The 12706-nt window shown below is 34.8% G+C and overlaps 1 protein-coding gene across 1 annotated transcript in view; it reads left to right on the forward strand.

Moving 5' to 3' along the window:
* DNAH8 (dynein axonemal heavy chain 8) overlaps window positions 1–12706 on the forward strand; it is a 167913-nt gene that overhangs the window by 133533 nt on the left and 21674 nt on the right. Inside the window, exons 74-81 of the mRNA XM_064509531.1 lie at window positions 428–599; window positions 1371–1526; window positions 3702–3857; window positions 5227–5409; window positions 5838–5943; window positions 6620–6872; window positions 6972–7162; window positions 11119–11240. Coding sequence (XP_064365601.1) covers window positions 428–599; window positions 1371–1526; window positions 3702–3857; window positions 5227–5409; window positions 5838–5943; window positions 6620–6872; window positions 6972–7162; window positions 11119–11240 — 1339 coding nt within the window. The remainder of the gene's footprint in view (window positions 1–427; window positions 600–1370; window positions 1527–3701; window positions 3858–5226; window positions 5410–5837; window positions 5944–6619; window positions 6873–6971; window positions 7163–11118; window positions 11241–12706) is intronic.

A 12706-nucleotide genomic window follows, 5' to 3' on the forward strand; every position in this document is an offset into this window, starting at 1 on the left:
TTTCTGTGGAATACTTCTGTTTCCATAAATTTCCTATGTGAAAATTGGGCATTTCTGATGAGGCCTGCTAGCTAAATCATCCCAAGAGAATTAAGTTTGAATCTTTTGATAAATATTGTAGTGCAGAGATATTTTAAGAAATAGACCAATTTCTTGCTTCAGTTATGAAAGTAGGAATAGTAGTCATCAGGCTATAACACTTTGTTGGGGTGATGATAACATTTTCATACAGTACTGCTCTGGTGTTTTGTCACAAAAATATCTTAGGAGCACAAAGAAACTTCTTCTCAAAAAATAATGATTCCTTCCTTAAGCAGCCTTCAGAAGAGAAACATTCTTGTAAAAATATTTCAGAAGCTGATTGTCTAAATCAATAGAAATTGAAATTGTACATCACCTTTTAATTATGGTTATGTTCCTTTTCTAGACTTGTGGGAGATGTACTGCTCTGCACAGGTTTTCTTTCGTACTGTGGACCTTTTAATCAAAACTTCAGGAATCTTTTGCTTAAAGATTTATGGGAAGCAGAGATGAGAGCCCATAAAATACCCTTCTCTGAGAACTTGAATCTGATTTCTATGTTGGTAGATCCACCAACGGTAAGTTGTTGGTGATTGTGGGTTTCATTTTAAATTCAATGAACAAGTTCTGTTACTCTTGGGCAGCATTATGCTTTCTTAGAACAGAACCGGAACTCATGATACTACTCTCCAGTATAGTTCTGTGGTTTACCAAAGTTCATGGCAATTCTCACTAAACATAATAGTACTGAGCAATGTTTAGATAGAGAAACAAGTCATATATTATATAAGAACTCATCACCACATCTGCAGAATACATATCTATTAATACAGTGTGTTTTGTTGTTAGCTTTTGGTTGTGTCAGCATTATGTGGGTCTGATTTCAAAAAGAATTTAATATCAGAGAGAACATATAACAAAGAATGTATGAGGTCTTTTCATTGAAGTCACATCTGGAATCAAACAGGGGACAATGTCTTTGCTAGCATCTTCACACCTCCTTCAGCAAATATTAAGCTTCAAAACTTCTCCTAGCCTGGCTTTCTCTTAAAGCCATGATCCCAGTTCTTGATTAAGCTCTCTCTGAAGCTTCCTTGTCACTTTTTTACACTTTTAAAATATATTTCTCTCATTCTATAAAGTAAAAAACATCAATAAATGTAAAAGCCTCCAAACGTCTTCCTTCAGTATTAACTGATATTTTTTCAGCAGCTTCAGATATGCACCCCTTTTTGCTTCATGTGTCTATTGTTTCTTAGAACAGTCTTAATTGAAGAATAGTGATTTCAGTGAGATTTTTATTCCAAATCACTACTTTTTCTTTTTCTTTTCTTTCTTTTATTCTTCAGATTAGTGAGTGGAATCTTCAAGGACTGCCCGGAGATGATCTCTCAATTCAGAATGGTATCATTGTCACTAAGGCAACTAGATACCCACTTTTGGTAGACCCACAAACTCAAGGGAAAACATGGATAAAAAAGAAAGAAGAGGACAATGAAATACAGGTGAACAATGTTTTAAAGGCATAATGTGCTCTATCAGATTCCTTCAATTCTTATTGCTTCAGGGTGTGTCTGCATTTCACTCAATGCAATTAATATATATACATATCTGAGCTAACTTTAACTTGTCTGGACACTGACAGTAGTATAGTTGCATCAGCAGAGAAGTAAGAGATGCAAATCCCATTCAAGGACTTGTAAAATATTATATACTAAATAAATACTAGTATAAAAAATAGAAATAGGAAAAAGAAGGAGGTGGCCTTGTGTTTGAGACTGGTGAGTCTGTTCCATGTACTGGGGGCAATGTGGTGAAAAGTATATCAAAAGAGTATAGTGAGGCAAAATTATCAAGCAGCAGTCTGAATGGGAATATATTGGGCAACCATTAGCAGTATTACAGACAAAGGCAGAATAATTTAGAGCTGTGAAAATGTAGGCAAAATGTTTAAACTGATGCAGTCCTGGATTTAGAGCCCAAGATGGAATTCATACGTGAAGTTGTTGCTACAAAAGTAAATTAAGGATAACCTGTTGAAACCAAATCCAAGACAAAGCTCTCTATTCCAATGCTATTACAGTTTTAATAACTCTTTTATAGCTTAAGCCAATAAGCTAAAATGTCAGCTCATGCAAAATGATACAAAATATTCACATATCACCTGTTTGTTGCATCACAAAGAAAGTTAAGAAGCATGGGAAAAGGAACCTGTGTTGTAAAGCACATAACCAGAATGTTGCCAAATCACACAAATCCTCCTGAATCTCATTAAATTTTCTAGGTTTTAGGATGTATAGATTTTTATGATTTTAAGTTTTGCAGGAAAGTGAATGGAAAAATCTTGCTCATCATCTGAGTAGTAAAGCAAGCTGTAGATTTCATACAATATTTGACATTGGAAGAGACCTCTGGAGATCATTTAGTCCAACCTCTGTGCTCAGAGCAGGGTCAACTATGGAAGGTTGTCCAGAACAATTTCCAGTTGGGTTTTAAATATCTCTAAGGATGGAGACTCCATAACCTCTCTGGGTAACCTGTTCCAGTGCTTGGCCACCCTCACCATAAAAAAAGTTTCTTTCTTATGTTTAAATGGAACTTCCTGTACTTTCAGTTTGTGCCCATTGCTTGTTGTCCTGTCATGGGACACCACTGAGAAAAATCTGGCTCCATCCTCTTTAATCCTTCCCATCTTGGGTTTATACACATTGCTGGGATCCCCCCTGAGCCTCCTCTTCTCCTGGCTAAATAGTCCCAGCTCTCTCAGTCTCTCCTCATATGTCACATGGTCTAGTTCCTGAGTCATCTTCCTGACCTTTCACCGGACTCGCTCCAGTATGTCCATGTCTGTTTTGTACTGAGGAGCCCAGCACTGGACACAGCATTCCAGATGTGGACTCACCAGGGCTGAGCAGAGGAGAAGGTCACCTCCCTTGACCTGCTGACAATGCTTTGACCAATGCTGTCCAGGATGCTGCTGGCCTTTGCCACAAGGGCTCATTGCTGGTTCATGTTTAACTTTGTGTCCTCTAGGACCCCCAGGTGCTTCCCTGCCAAGCTGCTTTCCAGCAGGTTGGCCCTACTTCTTACCTGTAGACAAAATCTTGAAAATACTATGAGAGCTTTCTGTATGTCAGAATCTTGAAAGCAAAATAAAATTAGTGTTTATTTATTCATGATTTGTAACCATTTCTTAACGTTTGGAATCCCTTTTCATGATCTTTTAAAAATCTGAGTTCATAATATTGTAACACTGATTCATCCATTAGACTGAATTCACATTGCCAGAAAGAATTTCTCAAGACTTAAAAACTAAAATTAGAAAAGCTAATCCTGAGGACATAGAATAAGCTAAGTATCTCTGATTTGAAAGTTATCTCTGTGTAACTTCAATTCACAACAAACTGTGTCAGTTTTAGTTGTGCTCTCATAATGAAGTTTCACACATTCTATTACAACCAATCTTTTAATTTACCATTTTATGGTACTTTTCATTGTATACATAAGAAGAAATATTTCTTTCTGAATGAATTGCTATGCAGTCAACATTTGTTACTTTATTTAAAATTCAGATAACAAAAATAATGAAAAAAGGTCTTCCTAGTAAGAACCATGGTTTTCATGTAAGACCTTGCAGAAATGGTTTTGTCTTTATAACAATTTATAATTTACCTTTTCAGGTGACAACTTTGAATCACAAGTATTTCCGTACACACCTAGAAGATAGTCTTTCACTGGGACGATCACTTGTGATTGAAGATATAGGTGAAGAGTTGGATCCAGTCCTTGATAATATATTAGAAAAGAATTTCATGAAATCTGGAACTTCTTTCAAGGTTAGTAATCCAACAAAAGCGATAGAATAAGTAGTTGATTTTGTGATAAACAGTATTTTGTTTTTTATTCTAAACCTCTACTGAATCAGGCAAACTTTATATTCAATAGGACAATATGAAGAATCAAACTGAACAAATAAAATATAATATAGGAGAGAGATCCTCAGTATAACAGCTCAGTAATAAGTTGACAGATCTAATATTTGAGTTCAGATATAGAGGTTACTTCTGAGGTTTTCAAACTAGAACCAGTTATGTTTATCCTCTTGAATGCTTGCAATACATTCTATTGATTTTCAAATGATTCCATTTTACACACTTCAAGAATAGAATTAATAGGTTAGAAAAGATATCTCTCTCCCTACAGTGGAGTGCTGATTATAGCAACCACAGAATCTTTAATCTGGAATAGAAATGTTTTCTGAAGGAGCAATCTGAAAATCATGAAGTTTCGTTAATAATAATAAGCGTATTCTCAACCTTGAAAAGTCATGCATCATTCTGACCTTCATGAGATCACTCTCAAATTATAAAAGCAACCTCCCCCCCAATATCCTGAAATAAAATGATTGTGTACTCTATGTATTTCCATATGCATTTTTTCAAATAATCTTTATTAACTGGCTGGAATATGAGAGAGATTGTAGACCAGATTGTTGTTGATAATGAAAATAAAATGATTGTTGTGTGATTGTTTTGCTTTGAATGTCAGAGCAAAGTAGTATGCTTAAGGGAGTTTTGCAGTCCTGCTATTTCTAAAGCAGTTATTTGGAATGGCCTGGGAGGGTCATACAGTGATGAGATTTCCTTGTGTGAGTGTGGACATGCAGCTTTCAAGGAAGATTGCTACTTTGAAACATCTCAATTTCTGTAACAATTCTGTGGAAAACACTGAATGAATTTATAATTGCTTTAGAAAAATTATTTACGTTCCTCTTACTTTAAAAAATACAGAATTAATTTCCAATAATTTATGTTTCATTGTTGTGTCAACTTATTTCTTTTAATTCCTGAACAGAAGAAGAGAACAATGGTTACTCCAAAGCTCAGCTATTTCTACCATCCTCATTTTTGAAGTGTGATTAGCAATGTAGAGGTGCAAAAGCTAAGCTGAATGGTTCTGAAGTTTTTAATTAGAATCCACAGTGGGAAAAAATCCCTATATTTATCTGGAGAGTAACACTACTTTCATAATGTACTACAACTGCTAGCTTTGTTCATTGAATGTTGTTTTCATGACAAATTAGACTTGTGAAATAAATTTTCTCTGTTTGGCATTTCAAAGATGCAAATGTTTTGCTGATCAATATTATTGACTGTAATCAAGTTCATTTTTCTCTACTTTATACTGTTCTATCGTATTCCATAGGTGAAAGTTGGTGATAAAGAAGTAGAAGTAATGCGTTCCTTTAGACTATACATTACTACAAAACTACCTAATCCTGCTTTCACACCTGAAATTAATGCAAAAACATCAGTTATTGATTTTACTGCTACAATGAAAGGACTAGAGAATCAGTTATTGAGAAGAGTAATTCTTACTGAAAAACAGGTAATCTAACAGTGCACACAAACCATAGTGATACTTAATTATAGTTTATTTAACTATTTTTAGCATATGGGAGAAAGAAAAGCTCAAGTAGAGAAAAACATGTCCACCATTTTCTAAAATTTTATTCAGATTCAGTATAGAAATTTCTAATTAATAAAGATGCACCTGGGAGATTTTCTACAGATGGCTGTCAAGATGACATGTAAAAAATTGAGTACAAGAATTTGGCATTCATAAGGTACTTTAGACTGAATAATCACTGCTTAAAAGGAAAAGGATGTTATACCAACACATTTTAAAAGGAGTAGATTATGATAGCTGAAAAATAGAATGCACATTCCATGTGCAAAAAAGTGAGTGAATGTTAAATATGACTCATAGGTACAGTCCTTAAAGTGTCATGCCATTTTCTTGTTTTTTGATAATAGGAACTGGAGGCAGAGCGAATTAAACTCATGGAAGACGTAACTTTTAATAAGAGAAAGATGAAAGAACTGGAGGACAATCTTCTGTACAAACTAAGTGCAACCAAAGGTTCTGTATCAAAATGTTGAAGAACATGGATTTTTATGAGGCAAATTGAGCTGATTCACATTAGAACCTTTCCATACAGAAATTGATTTATGCATAGAAGATACAGTGAGAGAACATACAGTGGTAGAGATTCTGAAATATGGTGATTTACCAGAATGTGAAATATTTGGTACTATAGCATGCCATTATATATACATCCTAGACATTGAAGAATATTTTTAAGCACCTAAACATGTTTTGTGAAACAATTCAAATGCTTAAGAGCTTTCCGCCCCTCAAATGAGATATGGTATCTGATCATGGGCACATCCTTAACCCATTGAAAATGCAAAGTAAAATTGCCTAACTTAAACTGTATTGAATGTCTTTTGCAGTATATTGGGAGCCTGTACATGATCAATTATTGTCTCTGTGGTGAAATAATAAGGTGATAGCTTCCAGCAAATAGGTTACTAAATGCTTGAGTTGCACAAATACTATTAGGTGACCAATGCCTTTAGGACCCTATGTCTTTCATAATCTTTAACAATCAACAGACTATACAATAATTGAAGTACTGTGCATATATACCGTATATCTTGTGCATAGGAAAGTGGACACCTGTAGTTCATTTCTACATATAAGAAAGGAATTCTTATAAAAATGTCCTAAACGTATTCCATATTTGACTTTTTAGGTTCTTTAGTAGATGATGAATCTTTGATTGGTGTCCTGCAAACAACCAAGCAAACAGCTGCTGAAGTAGCTGAAAAGTTGTCTGTGGCAGCAGAAACTCAAGTGAAGATTAACACCGCTCAGGAGGAATATCGACCTGCTGCTACACGTGGAAGCATTCTTTATTTTCTTATTACAGAAATGAGCATGGTCAATAATATGTACCAAACTTCACTGGCTCAGTTCTTGAAGTTATTTGATCAATCCATGGCCAAGTAGGAAGACACAGATTTTTCTACTATTCAAATGTTTGTTTTTCCAGAATATTTGCTATTAGTAACATGCTTTCTTTTTGCTTTGTTTTAATGATTCAGATCTGAGAAGTCTCCTTTACCTCAGAAAAGAATCTCAAATATTATTGAGTATCTTACTTTTGAAACTTTCTCATACGCTGTCAGAGGCTTATATGAAAATCATAAATTCCTCTTTACCCTCCTCCTGACGTTAAAAATTGATCTTGAGAGAGGACATGTGAAAAACAAAGAGTTCCATGCACTTATTAGAGGTATGTTTAAAACATTGTGTTGTATGTAGAGGTAATTTCAACCTTTAAAACTTTTATACAATTTCAAAGTATGATTATTGGCTACATGGTTTCTACCAATAGTTTTATAAGAGATGGCTCTGTTCTCATCTCTGTTGTGGTCCAGTGCAGTTAGAAGCAATTCTACAACTCAGTTCTACCTCCACCATTTAGTCAGGCTATGTTCTATCCTGAGAACAACATGATAGTTCTGGTTCTCTCAATCAATAGATTTAATGGTTATTTATTTTGTATTACATCTGTATGCTTGTTTTTATAAATTAGATAACTTCTGGCTCTTTTGCTTCTCTCCTTTCATGGAGATGGATAAAACTACCTTCTAACAGTCCCACATGAGGCCAGGAGGCACTATAAACAGTCTGTTATGGATTTGAGGTTGAGCTTTTTTCTGACTTTTGCCAACCAGCTAACACTGACTTTTTCAGAACGTAATGTGCTTGTGTGGGTTAACTGGCCTGATCTGTGTCCTCTGAACTCTGTGAATTTGTGACTTTGCTGAAAAACGTGACCAGGATTGCTTATGAGGAGGTCCATATAAAAACTGCTTGACTCTTGCAAGGTTCAGATGAGTCTTGCAAAGATCAAATGTCTAAATAGTGAACCCACTTTCTGAGGATCATTATCTCCCTTTAATTAAAAAAGAAAAAGGGATAGGAAGTAAGATTAAATTTCCTTTTTTTTATGCCTGCCAGTTTTTGATAATTGGTTTATCCTTTGAGAATGGTATCCAAATACCACGTTACTACCCATGTGAGGCAGGGCATGCTTGGAAGCTCTTTCAAACTCGTCTGCTTTTATAAAGCATTAAACAAGGAACTGTGTCTTATGCCTTCTCAGCCCATAGATTCTTGTTTTCCCAGAGGAAAGTATACCTTGGGCATTTGAGGCATAAAGTCATGTCTTACCCCTTTCTATTGATGAGAATCTGTAATAAAATATGAGTACTTTTAGCAGTTTTTCTCTAGAACATAAGATTGCAGTTCCCTACAGTCGATTTGATGGTGAGAAATTCTTCTGGTGTATAAAATGACACCAAAGTGATAATAGATTTTCTGTTATTATTCACATGATATTAAATGGTAAAGGGGCAGATGCCTTGCCAAGGTGTCCTGCACTCTTAGGTATCTTCTGTAATGAAGAAATTGTTCCATTTTTCCTCCTTGGATGAATAGTTCTTAGTGCAAACTGAATGCCAATGGTACCAAACATCTTCAAGCAGCTGAAGGAACAATCTATTTGAAAAATATATCTCTCTCCCTCTTCTTTCCTTTTTCTTTCCAGGAGGAGAGCTTTCATGGCATTTCATCAGCCATATTATCAAAGGATGTCTTGAAATACGCATTACTATTTGAAATGAAAAAGTCCCTAGAACTCATTATTCAGCTAGTCTCGGGGGTTATCAGCTCTAAATCTTTCATCCTGCTGAAGTACATGAATTGAATTTCATTCTATTTACAGTTTTTCATTAAAGCAAAACACTAGGCCCTTCTTGAATATTTTAATGCTACAGCTTGAAGGTAACCTATTTTGCAAAACAGAGAAAGCAGGTCCCAAAATAGCCTTCATCCAAAAAATTTACATATGGACTTTTTTTCTAGTTTTATCCCATGAGGCTGTCACAGAATTTTTATTTAGAAAGAAACAAATGTAGAGAGAAACAAAATCAAAATGATAAAAGAAAACCTAAGGAACTGATCGAAAATTTTGTAGGTATCTGAAACTTGAGTATATCCTTTGTCAGGAGGAAGTGAGAGACTAATACTGATGAAGAATATAATCTCCTCTAGTAGAATGTAGCTTTGAGTGAGAAACTCCATGAATATAAGAGAGCATGTTACAGAGGAACTGCAAAAGGTCTTTGGCTTTGCAGGCTTGAATCAAAGCCAGAAATATTGCCACGTTACTTTATGGACAATTAATGATTACCTGTTATTATTAAAAATATATCTTTGGTTAAAGTGCTTCTCTCATAGAATGCAGTAATTTGCAAAACTATTCCAGTTGGATTATTGTATTGAATTTACAAAGGGTGTGATTATGGAAAATAGTATCATATGGCTCATAATAATAATTAGATTACAGATTTGTGTAAAAGTTTTTTGGTTATCCTCTCTTTGATTTCCGTTATTTCAATTTGCAGGGGCTGAAAGGAAGTTCTGGTAACATATGTGGATCCCAGATAGTCATTTCAAACTATATACCATACTGCCAAAGGCATCAGTAAAAAGATACTTGAAGGAAAGTTAAACAATTAGTTCCTGGAAATACAGGAAAATCATTATTTTCACTCCGAGATTTCATGAAGCATCTCTTTCTTTGTTTGAGGTTACTGAAGCTTGTCATCTCTGGGGAACAGGAAGGAGAGAAAGGGCAACAATAGAAAAGCTTTGGAATAAAAGCACATGAAGTGACTTTACATTTTTGCATGATAGAAATAATTTAGATTTGTATGTAGAAACTTCACATTCTTTAACACAACTTTGCCCTTTAATCGGTCCTTCAGTAGCTCAGGAAAACATTTAAATGATATTTTAAGCATATGTAATTCTGTTTCTTGATTATATCTACATGGATCCTTATGTGGAGGAAAGTCTCGCACAGTTTTTTTCTAGATACTGGAACCTTTCACATATACCTTTCTATGGCAAAAGGAAAATAATAAAAGTAAATACTTTTTCACAAATTACATAGTTAACTTGAAGTCATTAGCATAACAAACCACTAACTCTAAAAAATTAGCAGGATTAAACAAAAGATTAAGAATGTATATTAACGGCAAGAATATCAAGCAAGAATACAATGAGAAACACGTTGATACTTTTGGAATTCTCATTCTTCATTGAATAAATCTTCCTCTAAAAATTAAGATTTAAAAGAAAAATTTCTCTAAAAGCAAAAACTTCCCTAAAATCTGTTTACTACCTACTCTGTGCATTTTCTTTTGAAGTTAATTGTTCCCATTGACAGAATATTGTCCTGATCGAGCAAGGCAATTCTTGTGTTTCTAATTGAGGATATTCAGATAACTAGAAAAAGTTAGTTTTTCTGAATCACATGCTTATTTATCTCATTCCTTTAAAAAAGCAAGGCTGCTGGTTCCTAAAAATCATCACTGATAACATAAATAAAATCCTTGCATCATGGAAGCCTGCAGGAAAGCATCTCTTTGCTTTTTATGAATAGTAGGGAAAAAAATAGCATGTCATGGGGAAGTTCTTCACAGGAATATTTCATCTTTCAGATAATACAAAATAATATTTAATGTATTATCAACACACAAGAAAAGGAGAGGAAGTTATTCAAAGAATTTTCCATGCTCCAAAAATAATTGGTATCATTGTATAAACTTAAAAAACAAACTATGTGGAGCACATGACCTAGGATGAGAGGCTGAGGGAACTGGGCTTGTTCAGTCTGGAGAACAGAAAGTTTAGGGGAGCCCCAATAGCAACCTTTCAACACCTGTGGGAAGGCCATCAAGAAAATGGAGCCAGACTCTTCACAGTGGTGCCTGGTGGGAAGATGAGAGATGGGCACAAGTAGAAAGAAGAGACATTCAGACTATATGCAAGGGGAAACTTTTTACCATGAGGACAGTCAAGCATTGGAACAGATTGCCTAGAAAGGTTGTGCAGTCTCGATCCTTGGAGGTTTTGAAGACCAGACTGGATAGAGCCCTGATCTAATCTCATAGCTGATCCTGCTTTGAGCAGGAAGTTGGACTAGAGCCCTCTGGAGATCCCTTCCAAACTAAATTATCCAATGATCCTCTGAAATGAATACTAAGTACACAAGAGTGCAATTAGTACCCAAGTGAAAATGACATGAGCCAGAAAACATAATTAAAAAAGAAGTATCAAAATTATCTCAATCTATGGAATGTTGTATGTATTTTATCAGAATGCTTTTACCTGCAGGAGGTGCAGCACTGGATCTAAAAGCTTGCCCACCCAAACCATTCCGGTGGATCCTTGATATGACATGGCTAAATATAGTGGAATTGAGTAAACTTCCACAGTTTGCAGAAATTATGAATCAGGTGATACTTAATGTAATTATTTATTTGTATCTTGTTAATGGCTGGGTTCCCAATGATAATTCTGCTCCCGTATTTTACGTTTGGAATGCAAATGAATGATGTAGTTAAGGACAAAACGAGAAAGAGGATAGACAAAAGATGTAGAAATAAGCAAAGTTAGGTAGTGAGAATGGGGATATATTTATTTGCTCTACGTTTTTCCCTATATCTGCTTTCTTGTATTATAGTCATTGATGTAGATTGAGAAGAGAACAGGAGCAAAGAACTAGTGAAAAAGGAAGTCAATGAAAGAGGGACAGAGGGAAATAAGGAAGAGAAAGGATAAAAAAGTAGAGGCACCAAAAGGGCACAGAAAGTGAATCTATGAGTGTCAGGTTATAAATAATGCTTTTTTATGTTTTGAGTCTGATAGACTTTTAGAATAGATTGTTTGCTGTTTGTTTTTAAATACTCATTTCCATTCAAAGCTTAACATTCTACTCAGTTATGATGAGCTAGCTATAAAAATCCAACTTATTTTACCGCAACATATATGAACTTATGTGCACTTGTGACATGTTAATCACAATTATTTTCTATAGTTTGCTATAATTATCATGATGTTGTAAGTTAAAATACTCTCTAAACATTTCTTTTTCTATATTTGCTAAGCACTATTTGTTAATCTCACAGCCTGGACGCAGAAGGTGTTTGGTGCCCTGGAGGGCAACAGAGACTATATCTAAAGTGGGGTACCTGGAAGTGCTCCTGTCTGCTTCCCAACTGTGAATCAAAACGAGATCCATACTTGGATACATACCTTTCCTTTCCTTGTCACTTTGATTTCTGGAGGTATCAGAACAGGACACATGAATTGGAAGAAATTTGGGGGAATTCTAGTGAGGTCTCCACTCTGGGCTGTCAGAGGACCAGGACCCAAAAAAGCATGCCACTTTTAGCACACTTGCCACACTACTTAAATGTAACCATAGGGTTATCAATTTTTTATTTTTCTTTTTAATGTGTAGACTGTAATTGTTCAGCTATAAGATTCTTCTAGAACTAGTGCAGACACAATCCTGGACTCTGAAACACTTAGACAACAACATTACTCGGAGAGGCCTTTTGTTAAATAGTCTTTCAGTGCTATCTTAAAATTTCCTTATTTACAAGTTGAAAAATAGAATGTGACAATTAGGTGAGTTTACTTACAGATAGAGATGGAATCTGGGAGGGTGCCAACTAAGATCTAGGTAAAAAATACAAATATGGAAATAACATCTTTGTATGTATTCATACACATTATATATGTGTTCTGTTTATTTGGCTCATCGTATGAAATACATCAGTATCATTATTCCTTTACATGCAAAGAGAACACAATCTAAAACAAGAAAAATGTTTGAAAATGGTATGCCCAGTTCTCAAGGATGCCCATGTTTTTCTATTTTTCTTAACAGTAACACATTTTTCTCTTCTCTAAAAGG

This window comes from Dromaius novaehollandiae, chromosome 3 (genome assembly GCF_036370855.1).
Source record: "Dromaius novaehollandiae isolate bDroNov1 chromosome 3, bDroNov1.hap1, whole genome shotgun sequence".
Taxonomy (NCBI): domain Eukaryota; kingdom Metazoa; phylum Chordata; class Aves; order Casuariiformes; family Dromaiidae; genus Dromaius; species Dromaius novaehollandiae.